The sequence below is a fragment of the Aspergillus novofumigatus genome (genome assembly GCF_002847465.1).
Source record: "Aspergillus novofumigatus IBT 16806 chromosome Unknown P174scaffold_5, whole genome shotgun sequence".
NCBI classification, from domain to species: domain Eukaryota; kingdom Fungi; phylum Ascomycota; class Eurotiomycetes; order Eurotiales; family Aspergillaceae; genus Aspergillus; species Aspergillus novofumigatus.
The window spans coordinates 2,308,407-2,326,050 of record NW_020194278.1 but is presented as its reverse complement, the minus strand read 5'-3'; the positions used below and the strand labels follow the sequence as shown (position 1 = coordinate 2,326,050).

The 17,644-nt window shown below is 51.4% G+C and overlaps 6 protein-coding genes across 6 annotated transcripts; 1 reads left to right on the top strand and 5 right to left on the bottom strand.

The window, feature by feature from the left end:
- Positions 1-100: 100 nt before the first annotated feature.
- P174DRAFT_452372 (putative MFS monosaccharide transporter) lies at positions 101-3,578 on the bottom strand (the record flags this gene model as incomplete). The annotated part of the gene is made up of 6 exons (XM_024829080.1): positions 2,987-3,578; positions 2,775-2,906; positions 2,250-2,718; positions 942-2,193; positions 557-883; positions 101-515 (listed from the first exon to the last, which is right to left on the bottom strand). The coding sequence occupies exons 1-6, from the start codon at positions 3,128-3,130 to the stop codon at positions 101-103; spliced, it is 2,739 nt and encodes a 912-aa protein (XP_024681739.1). The 5' UTR covers positions 3,131-3,578.
- A 1,356-nt stretch (positions 3,579-4,934) lies between these two features.
- P174DRAFT_513561 (sphingomyelin phosphodiesterase) lies at positions 4,935-7,398 on the top strand (the record flags this gene model as incomplete). The annotated part of the gene is given in 4 exon segments (XM_024831992.1): positions 4,935-5,520; positions 5,576-5,662; positions 5,736-6,886; positions 6,906-7,398. 4 exon segments carry the CDS (start codon positions 5,395-5,397, stop codon positions 7,396-7,398), a joined length of 1,857 nt encoding a protein of 618 aa, XP_024681738.1. The 5' UTR covers positions 4,935-5,394.
- Positions 7,399-7,831: 433 nt separating this feature from the next.
- Positions 7,832-9,344, bottom strand: P174DRAFT_443000 (uncharacterized protein). Its single transcript, XM_024827715.1, has one exon. It carries the CDS (start codon positions 8,972-8,974, stop codon positions 8,162-8,164), a length of 813 nt encoding a protein of 270 aa, XP_024681737.1. The 5' UTR covers positions 8,975-9,344; the 3' UTR covers positions 7,832-8,161.
- Positions 9,345-11,444: 2,100 nt separating this feature from the next.
- Positions 11,445-14,800, bottom strand: P174DRAFT_505153 (ribonucleotide-diphosphate reductase subunit RNR1). The gene is made up of 4 exons (XM_024831248.1): positions 14,525-14,800; positions 14,236-14,393; positions 13,234-14,174; positions 11,445-13,179 (listed from the first exon to the last, which is right to left on the bottom strand). The coding sequence occupies exons 1-4, from the start codon at positions 14,541-14,543 to the stop codon at positions 11,718-11,720; spliced, it is 2,580 nt and encodes an 859-aa protein (XP_024681736.1). The 5' UTR covers positions 14,544-14,800; the 3' UTR covers positions 11,445-11,717.
- Positions 14,801-15,055: 255 nt separating this feature from the next.
- Positions 15,056-16,048, bottom strand: P174DRAFT_442997 (putative GPI anchored cell wall protein). The gene is made up of 3 exons (XM_024827714.1): positions 15,781-16,048; positions 15,563-15,711; positions 15,056-15,478 (listed from the first exon to the last, which is right to left on the bottom strand). Exons 1-3 carry the CDS (start codon positions 15,876-15,878, stop codon positions 15,231-15,233), a joined length of 495 nt encoding a protein of 164 aa, XP_024681735.1. The 5' UTR covers positions 15,879-16,048; the 3' UTR covers positions 15,056-15,230.
- Positions 16,049-16,417: 369 nt separating this feature from the next.
- On the bottom strand, positions 16,418-17,626 carry P174DRAFT_409146 (kinase-related protein). The gene is made up of 2 exons (XM_024824198.1): positions 17,386-17,626; positions 16,418-17,278 (listed from the first exon to the last, which is right to left on the bottom strand). The coding sequence occupies exons 1-2, from the start codon at positions 17,423-17,425 to the stop codon at positions 16,608-16,610; spliced, it is 711 nt and encodes a 236-aa protein (XP_024681734.1). The 5' UTR covers positions 17,426-17,626; the 3' UTR covers positions 16,418-16,607.
- Between the last annotated feature and the right edge of the window lie 18 nt (positions 17,627-17,644).

Sequence of the window (17,644 nt, the reverse complement as noted above, 5' to 3'; positions counted from 1 at the left end):
CCGTTTGTCACTCGGAACACCGTCGCTAAATGCTCAAAAAAAAAGGTATTAAACAAGACTATAGGAGAATTTTTTGTTCCAAATCGACCAAGGTTGGGTATCATGCAGGATAACGGAAATGCAAAAAAAATATACAAGGGTCATGATTCCGGCCAGGGGCGAGGTCGTGCATGAGTCCGCCGCCGCTCCTGGCTGATGATGACGATGACTGCTTCTTTGGAGGGTTCGTTCTGCCCGGGCTCGACACCGGAGAATAAGTTGTTTCGGGGAGGTTGACAGTAGGAAGTGGATCGTTCAGGACGCTGCGACGGCGCGACAAGACGCCGCCAACTGATGGGTTATCCTTCTCGCGGGGAACGCGAGCGAGGGTGTTGTTCGGGGCCACGCGGCTACGACGACGGCGGTGACGGCGGAGATACTCGTTGGGCACCGGGTCGACCTGCTTCTTGGCGGCAGGGACAAAGTTCAAGTACAAGGGAAAGATAGCGCCGGCGCAGAATAGCGCAACAAGAACGCTGTACGAGTAGGAAACACCCCCGCAAGCTGGGCGGCGTACTGCGCGAAGGGAAAGAAAACCCCACCGCTGATGGCCGTGGCCAGCAGCGAAGCAGCCGTCTTCGTATGACGGGCGGTGCCACGGAGGGACAGGGCAAAAATTGTGCTGAATGCGCCGCTCTCAAAGAGGTAGACCATCAGACTCATGGCGACCGCCGTGGAGCCGGTTGTCTTCATGCATAGCACTGCAAACACAATCATGCCAATGTACGAAAGCATCAGAACCCATCGTGGTTTCAGGAACCACTGCATGAAGGCAGTCAGGAACCGCCCAACCGCAAAGACGGTGTGTCCGATCGTCAAGTATTCGAAAGCGCCTAGGCTGGAGCTACAACCGGGTTAGCGGTCTGGGCTAGTCATCGAATGCAGCGGAGGGGAATTCTTACCTTGAATTCGCAGCAACGACAAAGGAATCAAAACTCTGCGAAAGAACTTCTTGGCCTGCCACATAGAAGAATTGGGAAAACACCCCAAGCCCCAGGGTCAACCAAACCACAGGCACTCCGAGCACTTTGGTCATATTATCCTCGCGGCGACGGTCGGCTAGTTCCTCCAAATCTTCATCGGACGCCTCGGGGATGGGCATATAGTAGAAGGCCACGGCTAGGAGCACGTCGAACAGAGCGATGCCCAAGTAGGTCCATTGGACGTCCACCAGGGATCCCACATCAGTGACCTGTTTGAACAAGACCTTTTTGGCCAGAAGAGGCGAAACAACGCTTCCAATGGCCTGCACGCCCTGCGAGATATTGAGACGGATTTCGGAGTTTTCCAGCGGCCCGCAGAGAGCAATGAACGGATTGGCGGCCGTCTCCAACACAGCCAGGCCGAAGCCTACGATGAAATTCGAGACTGTAAAAGCAGAATACGAGGTCAATACGGCCGAGGGCCAGAAGATGAGCGTCCCACACGCATAGATGCATAGGCCCGTTATAAATGTCGACTTGAACCCCCATCGCTTCAGCACAGTTCGACCGACCAGTGGTGGGCCCACCAAGTACCCACCAAAGTATACAGCATGAAGACCCAGCGAGCGCCACGAATCCAGGCGGACGATCTGCTGAAATTGAGAGTTCAAAATGTCCAGTAGCCCATACGCGAAGCCCCACATAAAGAAAAGGATGGTCGTCAGTGCGTTCGGGGCGATCGATTCTTTGTTCGTCAATTTGAGCATGCTGGGCGGGTTGTTCATGTTCACAAAGTCGAAAAAGGTGATACTGTGCGGAGAAGACGTGCTGGTCAGGGTAGCCGTATTGGCTTCCGTATCGTGACGGACCGATTCGGGAGACGTCAAGAACTCCATCATGTCCATGGACCGTGGTTGCGTTCCTCGGGCGTCAGCGACACTACCACTGCTACGGCTTCCTGACCGTGATGGTTTATTCCGGGTGCTGCCGGATTGCGAAGGCGACGGCGGTACATTGACAGGGACCGCGACAGCTCCCTGGGACAAGGCGGCAGGAGGTTCGACCGAGGGAGGATGATTCAAATCAGCCGTGTTCGGAGTGTTCTCGTCCGTGTCTCTGATCAACTTCGGGATGAGACGAGCCACAAGGGGCTTTAGACTGGGGACACACGCGCACATGACCGACACGTTGACTTCGACAACCGACCACATGAACGAGAGAGATGCATACCCTAGATGTGCCGTCAGTGATCCTACGAAAACTCGGCGGATAGGTTGGAAGTCATACAGCTAAAATCGTCGCCCGAGGCAGATTGATAATGGAGATCTTTGACCGCGATCCGACGGGATGTGGCCGCATCCTGGATGTAGGCGATTCGGATCACGTCGACCACGGCCACGAAGAAACCGAAGCTAAAGGTGATAACCAGGATAATCTTCTGTTTGCGAGGTAGGCGCATCTGCGTCAAAATCGGGTTTGGGATGAACAAGATGGCTAAATCAGTAATGATGTTGACCGGCGAGGAAGAAAGGTATAAAGTGAGGACATCGATGCATTGCGCGTCCGGCGGCAAAGGATACGAGTACGCAGCGTGCACCGGATGACATTGAAAGACGTTGACGAGAGTGAGGGCCAAGCCAGCTGCATTGACGGCAAAGAGAGTCACGTAATTGGCCCAGCGAAAGACCTTTTCGCCCTTGGTCAAGGTCAGGTAGAAGACGAGGATGGAAGTTTTGACAGCCATCAACGCAGGATTCTAGGGTATGGTATCAGCGACAGCCATTCGTGCATTCTGGGGACCAGATCACTCACGTAGAGGACGGTAAAGGCATAGTCGGCACGGTTGAGACCGGTTCGATCATCGGGTGGGATATCATAGTCGTGAAGACCCAGACCCTTGCTGGTCGCGTAGAAGAGCGAGAACGAGAAGCCAAAGTCGATCAACTGAGAATGATTAGCGGCTTTCCCATGCAACCAGGAAAGTGTCGAGAACTGCGGAACGCCTCAAAGAGTGCGCGACATACCCAAGCCAGGAGCATCAGATAGTCATGCAGGCCAACCCTCCGCACGACGAAGATCCGCGACACGAATCGCAGAGCTACAAAGACAGTCGCGAGAGCGAAAAATATGATCGAGACGACCAGTACCTCTGGTCTGCGATCCGCCATGCTGGACGAACAAGCACAGACCAGTTGAAGCCTGTCCTCTGGCCTCCGGACCCAGAACCAACCCACGAAGATTTCAGACCCGCTTCAAAAGCGATCTATAGAATTAAGCTCCCAGACGGAGGATATATGTTCAAGACTCGACTGCAAAACGACCCCATTGTCACCGAATCGCAAGTTCGGAAGGGGGAAAGCGGAACGACTGGCCAGCAGTTGAGGAAATCCGAAGACGGCGAAGAGCGTAGAACTTAATGACTTTGAAAAGTGGTCGCGGGTCCAAAGGAAGGGCGGAGAAGAAGCGGAAGGTGACGAAGACGCCGAGGAAAGAGTGCAAAAGAGGAATTGGACTGAGGTTGGAATGAGCAATAATAACAGATGGGATGCGAAGAGATCGATGAGATTGAGAGAATGGGAAATTGAGGAAAAGAAAGTCAAGTCGACCAAGAGAAATGACGGGTAGAGAGAAGATTCTGGGGATGTGAGGGGGGAAATACTAAGAGGGATTTCCTCAAGCGGAGAGAGGTGGTAATTGGTAGGTATTGGTAGTACTTAGTCAACAGCAACTTTATTTGTGTGGCTCGCGTGGGTCGGCAGAACCATACCTATGTATGTATATAGGGATAAGACAGTCTATATAATTGATGCTATTAACGAGATGATCTTCTCGAGACAAATAGATAGCAGTTGTTTTTCTTTTGGTGAAGAGGAAAAAACATCGGATTCTTGAATATTGACCATCCTGATGGGGAATAGGACAATAACAATATTTCTGGGCATGCAGGGAAGGGGAAAAAAACCATGGAAGGGCGATCGTCGGAATGTGAGCCGCATATTTGTCATTCTTTATGATGAGCATTGATCATTTCTGTATGAATTGCTCGCGAGGTGGTGATAGGGAGGTACTTTTGTTATAGAATTCTCCATCCTAAGTTCCTAACGTAGACTGTCTACCTCAAGCTAAGTACCAGAATGATGCCTGACTTTCTAAGGAATTATTATTGCCATGTCACCAAATAATCATAAGGTGATAATAATAATAATAATGGAAATATCTACTTCTCTATACCATCGACGTAATGATGAGCCATGTCTCAGATCCTTCAACCTTTCAAAAGGCTTCATCTCCAACAATCTTTCCCACGCTCTGAACTAGTCTACCCCAGTTATTGCTTTCTCTCAATAACCCATGCGGCCTTTTCCGTTTCCATGGAGCCGTTGAAGTTTCACTTGTTGCATGTTATGGAACCAACGCCTCCCTCATCGTTACTCGTCCATGATCCATCAGCCACAGGAAACTGACGAATCTGTCCCATCAAACTGGACTCGAATCGCAGAGGAAACCTTAATATTGATCTTCTTGTTCCAGGGGAAGATCATCGTTCCCCTCTTTCCAGCAATCCGGATCATCCACTTGGATCTGCTGCGCTTCGGAACAAAACTCCCTTGCAGATTATTGAATGATCTCTGGGTACTCAGGGATGGAAGCAACATATGCAGGACTAGATGAAGGTTGAGTTTCGAGTATAACTCATCATTAAGATTATGGATATGGATCGGTTTCATCGAGTAGGTGAGTCCGCCTTGATGCCTTGGAAGCCAGGTTGGTAATTTTCAAACTCAAGGGCCGGTATTGAGTCGATTTCATTGCCTAGTGATTTGGTCAATAGCATCTGATATACTCTCATCAGCATTATCTATGCCTCATTAAACAAATGCTTCTGGTCTTGCTGTAGATGGCGGACATTTCTCTAAAGACCGCATATCGGTCGCTTGGACGATATGTTCATCCCATCACTCCTCGACGACCAGGGAATTCTCCTCTCCTTCACATACAACATCGCAGTCTAGATCAATCATCTGATTACTATTAGTCATGAATCTGCGATGAAGATGCAGAGATCCTCGCTTAACCTCGAGATGCGACTTTAATGTGGAGACTGTCTCCTACCCCCGCATGTTGTTTCCCATCACATGGCTGCTACGCTGCTATTAATCTCGACTTCCCAGCTTAATCGACTCTCTACCTCCGAGGGAACCAAGACTTATCGATGTAACCTCTGCGCTCTTCACAGCTATGATCTGTGCCGGATTCCGTCGGCCTGCAGAATTCTGTGGGCGAGTTTCTGCAGAGACGCTGCTAAACGAGGCTCCACCTGGACTGACAGCCATCTATAAGATGACGGCCTGCTCAGCTGAAATCTCTTGCCATAAGCAGGGATCCGCGCCTGGAATATTCGGGCTAACTTGCTTGGACAGCTTGGATCAGAATGAGATTGACCACTTTTGTTGCTGCTCTCGCCTCACTGGCTACCATTCGCGGCGCCTCTGGCGAGAACTGGGCCAACACGATTTGGGATGAAATCAAAGAGACAATCACCTGTGCTGGTTGCGAGGTCTGTTCTCAACTACAAGCCTCGAGAAATCTGGATAGCGATTGATCTGTGACAGGGACTCTTGGGAACTCTCAAGCTGGTCGCTGGTCTCGGACCAAATGTCTTGATCAATGTCCTGACCGATGTGTGCAAGCTGGCCAAGGTATGTCATTGTCAAGCATAGCTGATGAGACTTTGGCATCCAAAAAAAAAAAAAAAACTGACTGCTCTGTCAGGTAGAGGACCCCGACGTCTGCGCCGGTATCATCAGAGCCGAAGGTCCTGCCGCATATTACGTGCTTAAGCAGCTCAAAGTGGGCTCGCATACCTCGAAATCGTTCTGTTCGCAGATGGTTGGCCTCTGCGACTATCCCGAGGTTCGACCGTACAACATCTCCTTTCCCGTCCCCAAACCCTCGACGCATCGGCCCCCTCCGAGCGGCCAGCCACCGATCCGGGTCGCGCATATCAGCGACACGCACGTGGATCGCGCTTACGAGACCGGCGCCAACTACGAATGCTCGAAGCCAATCTGCTGCCGTGCGTATACCGAGAATGACGCCCCCGGAAAGACCTCGTTCCCCTGTGGTCCATACGGCCATCCCAAATGCGACCCGCCGCTTAGGCTCGAGGAGAGCATGATGGCCGCCATCGCCGCCATGAACCCGGCCTTTTCCATTTACACGGGGGACGTGGTCCCCCATGATGTTTGGTCCGTCAACCAGACCGAAGTACTGCACGATCTCAACGCGACATACAGCCTCCTGGACCAACTGGGTCTTGTCTACGCCGCTCTGGGCAACCACGACACTGCGCCCGTCAACCTCTTCCCCTCCGAGCGCATTCCCGTCTCTCACAACCCGCAATGGGCCTACGACGCCCTTGCCGAAGGCTGGACGAACCTGGTGGGCGGTCCGCTATCCGCGCCTGTCGTGCACGCGACCGACCAGTTCGGATCCTACTCGGCCATCCACCCGGGAGGCAAGCTGCGCATCATCTCATATAACAGCGTCTTCTACTACACGTACAACTTCTACGCCTACCAGGAACCGATGGAGTACGATCCGAACGGGCAACTCGCCTGGCTCATCTCCGAGCTGCAGGCCGCTGAGACGGCGGGCCAGCGCGTCTGGCTCATCGCGCACATCCCCACGGGCGGTACCGACACCCTGCACGACTACTCGCACTACCTCGACCAGATCATCCAGCGGTACGACGCGACCATCGCCGCCCTGTTCTTCGGCCACACGCACACCGACCTCTTCCAGGTCTCCTACGCCGACCCGGCGCACCCAAGCGCGGACTCCGCCTCCGCCGTCGGGTACATCACCCCCTCGCTGACCCCGACCTCGGGACCCCAGCCTTCCGCCTCTACGACATCGACCCGGTAACCTTCGCCGTGCTAGACTACACCGTCTACACCGCCAACATCTCCACCGAGACCAACCCGAATGGAACAAATACTACTCCGCCAAGGAAAGCTACGGCGCCCTCCTCAGCCCACCCCTCACCGACCCAACCGCAGAACTTACCCCGGCCTTCTGGCACAACGTCACGGCCCTCATGGAAACCGACAACTCCGTCTTCCAGGCGTGGTGGGCGCGCACAACCCGCGGGTTCAACGTGCCCGAATGCAACGCGCAGTGCGCTCGCGACCAGATCTGCTCGCTGCGGGCTGCAGATGCGCAGTACGGCTGTGTGCGCGGCACCCTGTCCATTACCAAGCGCGATGGCCTGAACCTCGGCGGTGCTGCCCCTGCCCCTGGCTCGCAAGTGCACGTGCATTCCGCTCGGCCGCAGTGCGAGGAGGGCGGGCTGGCGAGGGTGTTGGCGGCCGTGATACGCGAGACGGACGACTTGCAGGCGTTGCTTTTGCAGCGGGCTGAATTGTATATCTAATTTGTTCCATTGTCTACGTATAGAACTCTATGGAGGACTAGGTAGTATCTACTCCGTAGTACCTCCGGAGTACGGAGATTCGCACGTGATCGTCGAGATTAGACATGGTGATCATGCCCCTGATGGTCAATATGAGAAGGGCTGTAAAGCGGCCTAGCCCTCGCAAATAAGACCTAAATAGGCTTAACAGGTTACAATTCAAGGCTAAGGTCAGGTGAAAAAGCTGTTGCCTAAACTAAAGAACAAACTTTTCTATCATTGTTCGTAAACGGTAAACCATAGCCCCTAATCTAAGAATAAACTGCCGTTCGTTGGATATGATGATGGGCGGAATTTCCTGATTCTCGTCCAATCGTATCGCAACCTGTTGCGCCTAGACCTCCCGTGTCTCTGTGTTTTTCCCGTGCCGTTGATCTGATCGTGGTCGTCGTAGAAGAAAAAAAAAAAAGGAGAACAAAGGACTGCAGTTGCCATTCCGAGCTGGCCGGAAATGCAAGCAATTGCGTGTTCGTATTGGCTGCTTCCTCGCTTGTCTCATTGCAGCAAGAAGAAAAAAAAAAGAATTTGGCTCTTGAAAAAGATGACCAACATCTTATGAACATAAACCGATCCACGAGGCCAATGTGGCTCATGGATTCGTCTTGGTATAAAAAGGTCAAAAGAGCGAGTGGAAGAAGATAAGTTTAAGAAGCGGAGGGAAGAAAAGATTGTCCCAAAGTCCGAACACGTTACAGTCCTTTAATTCAAGAAAGCGATCAACGCTTTAGTTGAAGTACCACGACATGCCGCTGATACGGCCCGCACCGAAATCAGCCAGCTCGCCGAACAAGTGCCGGGACGCGTCTAGATCGGTGGGCGCGCAGCCCATGCACTTGTCCACGGCGGTAGCGGTCTTGGTGATACCGTTGTAGGTGATGGTCACGGTCTTGCCGCAGTCACCGTCGGTCATAATGCCCACGGGAAGCGCGACCACATTCTCGGAAAAGCCGTCGTTGGTCAAACCGCAGCTGCTGGGAGCGCTGGCGGAGGTAGCCGTGTCGTAGAACGTGAGCTGGCCAACGCAGGGGGAGTCCTTGGAGCAGGGGCCACTGTATCCGCTGCTGGCGGCTTTTTCAGTGCTGCCGCTGTTGCCGCTGTTAGCAGCTGGCGGGGGGGACGGGGCAGCCTGGGAAGTAGTAGAAGTGGAAGGAGCCGCGGGCGCAGGCTGAGGAGCCGGCTCTTCAGGGGCGGGAGCAGCAGGAGCAGCCGCAGCAGCAGCGACAGGGGTGGATGCAGCGACAGAAGGCTGGGTCGGCTGAGGCTCAGGGGTCTCGGGCTGTGTAGAGGCCTCGATCGGCTTGGGCTGCTCGGGAGCAGCTGACGGGGTCGGGGTCGGGGTAGACTCAACGACAGGGGGAGTGGGAGCCTGCGGAGTAGGGTAGATGGTAGTGGTCACATCGACGGTGGTCCAGACGACAGTCGTGACCGTTGTCCACACCACGTCCACTTCACGCTTGTTAAGATCGACAGGGGCGGCCGAGCTGATGGCAGCGAAAAGAGCGCTAGCGAGCGCAAGAGGCTTGAAGATGGGAGCCATTGCGAGAGTATATGATTCAACGCGATTGTTCTTTTGTAGAGAAGGTGGTTTATCGAATTTATCGACTGGGTTTTTGATAGATCGATTGAGTGAAGGAAGGAATGCGGTTCAGTCAGATAGACAGACAGAGACTGCGCAGCAGTATGAAGAATTGACTGATGCTCCAAGAGAAGGCTGGAGGCTGGAGACTGGAATGAAGGAACGACAGGAAGCTGTCAAAGGGAAGGACTGTGGTGGTAGACGAAGGGGAGAAGAGAGAGGGAAATTGGCGCGGAGGGAGGAATTCAGTATTTAAGAGAATCCACCTGGGAATGGACCAGCAAGTCGCCATGTCTTCCACGCATCGAGAGTCGAGACTCTCCAACAGTTGTCAGACTAACCAGAACAGGGTAGAGCAGGGTAACTGTTAGCCTCTCACTAAGGGACATCCTACTAACTAACCAAGGTAGGTCTAAGGGTTTTGGTAAGTGAAAATGAGGAATACTCTCTTTACCCCCACAAAAATAATACTTATTTACTGATTATTATCTGCGGGCCCAGTGGGTCCGTGGGCCAGTCATAAAATTTATGGATACTGGCCAGCATGGGATGAACCCATGGATCATAACCTGTCTGCAATGTGTCCGTGAGCTTTGCTGGACAAATCAGACTGCTTTCTAAGGTTGTCTGGTCCCACCCACCCACCGTTCTCTTCCTGTTGGAGGTGAGATACAGGTACCGTAGGTAATACCATGAAGTGGTTGCCAGCATTCTTGGGCCGGGCCGTTTCCCAGTAATAGGTTGGTCTGGTTTCTGGTCATATGGGGAGAGCTTGCAACCTTGGGACATCAGTCAAACTGGCCAGCTCACCGATGGTACCTGACTCTGCCGACCAACACATCGACCGGACACTTTCTGATCGGTCGATGCTTACCAGTAAGATGCCATAATGACGTGTGATTGGGATGAAATTTCAGGCTGAGCGGGTACCTGAATTTTGAGGCGTTGGAAATGGGGAGCGATTGGCTGATTAGCTCAAAGGGAAAGCCGCCGGTGAGGCACCCCTGCTTGGTGTTAACTCTCCTTAACTCTAAGCCTAATAAAGCTAGGAGTGGTAAGCTTACAGTGTATGATTGGCTGATTGAGGCAACTACGTCGCCTCTGTTTTCCGCTAACAAAGACTTCCCCTTCGGTGCCTGAATCTGGATGCGCCTCAGCCTCAGCCACAATCCTTTCGCACAATAATGAAACATGGGAGGCTGTGTATGATCTTTTTTTGTTCTCGACATGAATCAAATCTGTAACTTGCTTGATGTTGGACCGGACAAGAGACTCTTTTTCCGTACAACCCGAGTCAATCTCTGAAAAGATGAGGTCTCAGATCTCCACCACCAGGGCCCAGGGATACGAACCCGACCACTCGTAATGAGGCAAACAGCAGAACCAACGACAAGAAGATCCGATTCGTATCCGGCCACTTTTTCGACCGTCTGACATGTGTTCTTAGGTGGTCCCTGTACAACCCGGGAGTATTGGTCAGGTACGAGACACTGTGCACGCCACCCAGGCACACCAGCCCAACACTGGCTGCCACTTGCCAATTGAGAAAACAACGCAGCAGCAACCAGCGTGATTTGCGGATGTAACCGATGAACTGGCTCGATTTCGCAGACTCATCGTCATCCTTACTACATTTTTTCGACCGGTGGCATCCGGGCTCTGGAATCAGGACTTTGACAACACAACTGTCCAATAAGGCTATTCAGTCCCCCTGGCGGGACTGTCGGACTTTGACCGGGACTGTTGATAGGCAGACTACCCTTGACAAAGAGGAAGAAATGGTTTGATTCTCACAAGTCTCGACTCAGATTAATGATTATTCCACGCTCGTTCAGTATGTAATTCTTGAATTTTTTATTTTCTAAATTTTTTTCCCTTAAGAGGAGGTGGAGAGGGGCAGGGGGGTTGTGTGTGTCTGTGTGTCTCTTTGTAGCAACTCTACACCCTACAGATCCCGAGAGTGACGATATCCCAGTCATGTTGCCCCTCATCAAAGAAAAGAGAACGACTCTCCACCGGATCTGTCCTGTCTGTCTGTGGCAACTGTTAACCAACTGGACTGGCCAGATTCCCGAGCCTTGACCTCCGGGCCGTTTATGGCAGAAAAATCTAGACGGTCTAGCGTCGAGTCTGGACACTCGTCCCTGCAGCTCTTAATTAAATCGACCAAGCTTCAGGATTTGTGATCCATCAGCATTGTCTGAGTATGTAGATTTCTGGCTGGATTACGGAGTACTGAGGTACTAATTCCCTAGGAGCCACTCGCTTGATCCGTACTCGGTAGTTCCAGTCTGCCCTCAGTGGCTATTTGCACGATTGGATGCAAAATCCTTCCACTTCATATTCCGAGCATCCCATCGTTGTTGACCCACTCCATCTATTGACACATCATTACTTAAGAATATGAGGACAAAAGAGGAAAGAGTATGTCATGGACTTGGAAAAAATTCATTCCTATTCATCCGAGTCAAGACACGACAACATACTGCACCGTAACAGTCGGCCAGTCAGGATCTAAGTACACGAAAACCCTTTTTCCTCCAAACAAACAGCATATGAAGAGTAACATGAAAAGTTGCCAGTATTGCCAGGGAAGAGCGAACATAAGAAAAGTCCATCAAGCTCATAATATAAATACATCAGAAACTGTACCAAATAAGAAGCGCCTCAAGCGCCTGCAATCAATTACCATAAACCACCCCGACTAGCCTTGGCACATCAGACAAGCCTCCTTGTTCTCGATGCTGCACTGAAGGACCTTTTGAGAGTAAATGTCGCTCTCACGCTCGCCGCTCTCCCGCTCATCGTCTTCCTCCTGGGAGCCATTCACCACGGTTTCATCATCTGCGGTGACATCGGCGGCAAGAGCTCGCGGGCTGCCGTCCTCGCTGTGACCATTGAGCGGAGCGCTCGTTGTACGAGGAACAGCAGAGTATGTGGTAGAGACGGACCCAGCGGCTCTCTTCTTGTAGGCAGCGTTGGCCCGAGCAACGTTGGTATCGGCAACCTTGAGTTGCTCCTGATCAACAGTAAACTGGATGGGAGCGGAGGCAGCCATGGTACGCAGGTAGTACATGCCAGTCTTCAGACCCATCTTCCACCCAGCAAAGTGCATACTGGTGAGCTTGCCCATAGTAGGCTCCTTCAGGTGAATGTTGAGAGACTGAGACTGGTCAATGAAAGCACCACGGTCGGCGGCCATCTGCAGGATGGTACGCTGGGAGATTTCCCACACGGTCTTGTAGAGAGCCTTGATGTCGGCGGGAATGTTGGGAATGTTCTGAACGGAACCACCATCTGCGATGATACGGTTCTTCATGTTGTCCGACCACAGACCAAGGTCAACAAGATCCTTGAGAAGCCAGGGGTTGACGACCTGGAACTCACCCGCAAGAACACGGCGGGAGTAGATGTTCGAGGTGTAGGGCTCGAAACATTCATTGAAGCCCAGAATCTGGCTGGTGCTTGCAGTGGGCATTGGTGCCACCAACAAACTGTTGCGCACACCGTGCTGGGCAATCTTGGCCTTCAGAGAATCCCAGTCCCAGAGGTCCGTGGGGGTTCTGTCCCACATGTCATACTGGAGGATACCCTGAGAAACGGGGGAGCCCTCGTAAGTCTCGTAAGGACCAAACTCCTTGGCCAGCTCACACGAAGCAGTCAAAGCACCGTGATAGATGGTCTCAAAGATCTGGATGTTTAGCTGTCTAGCCTCGGCAGAGTCGAATGGCAGACGCAGGGCAAGGAAGGCATCGGCCAAACCATTGACACCAAGAGCAATGGGGCGATGCCGCATGTTGCTCTTCTTGGCCTCGGGAACAGGGTAGTAGTTCACGTCAATAATCTTGTTCAAGTTGCGAACCAAGACCCGTACAACCTCGTGCAGCTTGCCGAAGTCATACTCTCCACGGGCCGCGTCGACGAAGGTAGGAAGCGCGAGAGAAGCCAGGTTGCAGACAGCAACTTCGTCAGGAGCACTGTACTCAATGATCTCCGTGCAAAGATTGGAGCTGCGAATAGTTCCCAGGTTCTTCTGGTTGCTCTTCTTGTTGCAGGCATCCTTGTAAAGCATAAAGGGGTTGCCAGTCTCGGTCTGAGCCTCAAGGATAGCATACCAAAGCTTCTGGGCCTTGATGGTCTTACGGCCACGGCCTTCTTTCTCGTACCTATTTCACAATCAGCACATACCCAAATGACTGGTGGCCACGGCGCAAACTCACTGTTCATAAAGAGCATCAAACTCGTCGCCATAAACATCCGCCAGCCCAGGGGCTTCATTGGGACAGAACAGAGTCCAGTCACCGTTGGACTCAACTCGCTTCATGAACAGATCAGGGGTCCACAGAGCGTAGAACAGATCACGGGCTCTGACTTCCTCCTTACCGTGGTTCTTGCGAAGATCCAAGAACTCAAAGACATCGGCGTGCCAAGGCTCGAGGTAAATAGCAAAAGCGCCAGGGCGCTTGTTTCCTCCCTGGTCGACGTATCTGGCAGTGTTGTTGAACACGCGAAGCATAGGAACAATACCGTTAGAAGAACCGTTGGTGCCACCAATGTAGGAGCCTGTGGCTCGGATGCGGTGAACATTAAGACCGATACCACCGGCGGTCTTCGAGATCATGGCACAAGTCTTGAGGGTGTCGTAGATACCCTCAATGCTATCCTCCTTCATATCAACGAGGAAGCAAGACGCCAGCTGGGGCTGGGGAGTACCAGCATTGAACAGGGTAGGAGAAGCATGAGTGAAGTATTTCTGAGACATGAGATGGTAGGTCTCAATGGCCTTCTCGATATTGTTACCGTGAATGCCAACGGCAACACGCATCAACAAGTGCTGGGGACGCTCAGCAATCTTGCCGTTGATTCGTAGCAGGTAGGACCGCTCAAGTGTCTTGAAGCCGAAAAAGTTGTAGTTGAAGTCACGATCGTATACAATAGCAGAGTTGAGCTCATCAGCATGTTTCATGACAATTTCATACGTCTCTTTCGAGATCATTGGCGCGGGTTGCTTGTTCTTGGGGTTGACATAGTGGTAGAGATCAGAGATGACCAGCGAGAACTGTTTCTTGGTTTGCTTGTGGAGGTTGGAAACGGCTATACGGGCAGCTAGGATGGCATAATCAGGGTGAGTGACGGTCATGTACGCAGCAGTCTCGGCAGCCTGTAAAAGGAATGACAGGTAAGCAACTGTCTTCCATCATTTGAATGGTTATGAGCCATACCAAGTTATCCAGCTCAACAGTGGTGACACCCTGGTAGACACCAGAGATGACCTTCTGCGTGATAGCAGCAGCATCAACATGTTCGGGATCAAGACCATAGCACAGTCTTGATACACGTGCAGTGATCTTGTCGAACTGTACGCGTTCTTTGCGTCCGTCTAAAGATTTCGCAAGTCAGCAAGAGTCCGATGTCCAGTGGCAAGAAACCAGTCCGCCCCGAAGAGTCGAAGACTTCTTGTCGCCAACTAGGCTAAAGAAAGACTATGAATCTGGATCATCCAATCCTTACCTCTCTTATAGACAAACATTGTGACTGATATTAGAGGACTCGAGGTCGAGGGTGATGAAGGAACAAATGTGCAACGGGGTATAATGTTATATCAGGAGGTGAGGAAGGTACTCAAATGCTAACTGTTGAATCTAAAGGATGAAGAAATGAATGAAGGGGTCGTAATCTAAGAGAAAGATGTTGAGTAAAGGGATCAAAGGAAGACATGAGAGGGAAAGAAGTCGGAGGGGCAGAGGTATTTGATATGTCGCCAGGGCGAACGCGTACCCTCGTGAGTATTGACGCGAATTTTCGTGTTTGGACTAAATGGTGTCCCCTTGAAGATACTGCATCCTTTGTAATCAATCCCAGATTTGTCAGAACTACGGTGGGCCGGGAACGCGCAGAAGCGCAGTCACGTGATCTGGAGGGATTGCTTCATTTGCTTGTTTATTTGTCCCTGAGAGGCTCCCTTATTGACCCCACGAAATAAGACTCGTTTTCGATGATACATCACTGAAACATCAAATCATGCAGAATGTGTCTTACGCAGGACAAGGAATAATCTCTGTTTGTACAGATATATGTACTCTTCTATGAGATGGTTCAGAGTCAATCCATGACTCGAACTAGAATGGACAGAACAAAAATGAAGCAATAAAAAGACGATTCACGAATGTCGCAGTGCAACTGTCGATCAGATGAACATTTCTTATGGATCACATCTCTACAGGGTCGCAGCAAAGCCGAAGAAGACGACAGCCGCAAAGGCTGCTGCGGAGACCTGTCGATCAGACGAGCCAGCTGAGACGGTCTGGGAAGTCGACGCGGCGCTGGAGCTAGAAGTTCCGGACTTGCTCTCCCCAGAGCTAGAAGAGCCAGTCGCAGTAGCAGTGACGAAACCGGTGTTAGATGCCGAGCCCTTAGTGGAAGTTCCGGTAGCAGATTCAGAGGTAGTCGTAGAGGATTTGATATCTTAAGAAATGTGCCGTTAATGATGTGGCCAATTTATCATTCTGAAATCCCGCGATGCGCCTTGATGCGCCTTGGAGAACATACCAACTTTGTAGCCTGCAGCATCGCAGGTATCAGCGAACCACGTCAGGGCTGCTTGCTCGCTATCACCACAAGTGTCCGCGATCTTTTTCTGAACATCATCGCCATTCGTGACACACACAGCCTTGAGGTCGGCGGGGTTCTTCTCAGCTCTGTTGTCGGAGGTATTAGCTAATGGTCCCTTTGCCAATATCACATTTCAAGAATCGAATCAAGCGTACCCTACAACCGAGAGAAGGCAGGCAGGCGTCTGCGCAGCAGCGACAATGTTGCCCAGTGCCAGGAATGAGAGAATGAAAGTAGACTTCGAGAAGAACATTTTGATGGTGAGCGTCGAGACTTCGGACAAAGGTATCAATACGGGTTATCGATCAGGAGTGAAGAGTCGTAGAAGCAAATATGGTAAGGCGAATGAGTGACAATATTGTAAACAAAGAGCGACTGGATGATTCTATAGAAAAGAGCGTAGGTTGAAGGGTATGAATCAAATGAATGCCTGCGTAAAGAGCGACAGACAACAATCAGTAGAACGGATAAAGATCTCAAAGCAGAATCATCATCAGTTGGAGAAGCAAAGCGGGAATCTTAGGGGGCAAACGACCTTCGCGGAGCGCCTTGCGTCTCAAAACAGTTATGACCCTGCCGATCACTACCTTAGGTAGTCCCTGAGCAACCTTGGTACCGTAGGTAATTTGTTGCCCAAGACCAATCTTACCATACGGCACTAATGCTGGATGTGGTCTGGTGGAGTATCTGGGGGTGTTAAGCTTATGTAATATATTCTATACCTTACCTACCTAGTCTCCCTTCCTGATGCAGTGGAGGTTGCCTACATGTTTTGTGCCGATTTGCTATCTGGGGTGGTGAGCATAACTTGCTTCCATATTCTTTAGGAGGCAGGCCTAAACAAGTAGTTCTGGTTCTCAGCACGTAAGTCATAATGCAAATTGACAGACCCAGAGGCCGTAAAGAAGTCATCAAGTGGTGGTTGTATATGGTCGAAAAGCCCAAAACGAAACATGACCATCCATCGAGAACGATAGGGCAATCACCTATCCCACCGGGTATCATAGTAACTGGTAATAATCTCTTGAACATCCATCCTGTTATCCACAATCTCCCGTCCGTTGACGAGATCGTTCTCTATCGCCCGTTTGTCCGCCTCAGCTTCATCCTTCGCGATCCCCGCTTGAACATGTCGCCGGACCAGCCTCTTCCGGGCAGTCTCAAAATCGACATCAACGAACCATAGCTCGTCCATGAGCTTTGCTGCAGAGCTCCACGGCTCCTTGTTCAAACTGAGGTAGTTTCCCTCGAAGAATATTATCCTGCTCGTGGGAGCAATGGGTATATCGTCATCAACCGGATCCTTGACCGCATGATCGAAGCTTGGAGCGTACAATATGCCCGTCTTCGATGTTATTGGCTCCCTCAGTGCCTGAACTAGCCTCAGAAACTTCTCGCCATCAAAGGTGAAAGCCGCACCACGTCGCGCAGCAGCGTAGTTTGGATCCGGCATTTGAGCCAGTTGTGCTCGTGTGAGGTGATAGCCATCCATAGGGATGTCCGCCGCTATGGACGGCTGATTTGCATATTGTTCTGAGTAGAGCTGGTTGATGCGATTGGCCATAATGCTGGCGAGTCCTGTCTTCCCAGAACCTGGAATGCCACTAATAGCAATCATCAAGCGAGCGTTTTCCGGTAAAGAATGGAACTTCTCTGAGACAAAGGTAGTTAGTTACATGTTGCAGAGCTTATTAACATTTGGCATATGACATTGGAGATGTATGGGCGATCAAATATCAGATGCAGCTGAGTAGACTCACTCCATACTTTATCCACTAGCCTGTCTACTTGCTCCTCCATGCTGCGAAAGGTCGAGGATCGATGCAAATTAGATGCGACCTCGAGATCAACAGAGAGAACTTCAACAAAGAAGACGGCAAGGTGAAAGCTCCCTGTATCTCGGGTATCGGAAAATGCAATCTATAGTATGCGACTGCTCTCAAGAGGTGCTTCTATGGTAGGTTCTAACACGACACAAATGCATAGATACGTCAAAATAACAATTTATCGCAGCTTGGG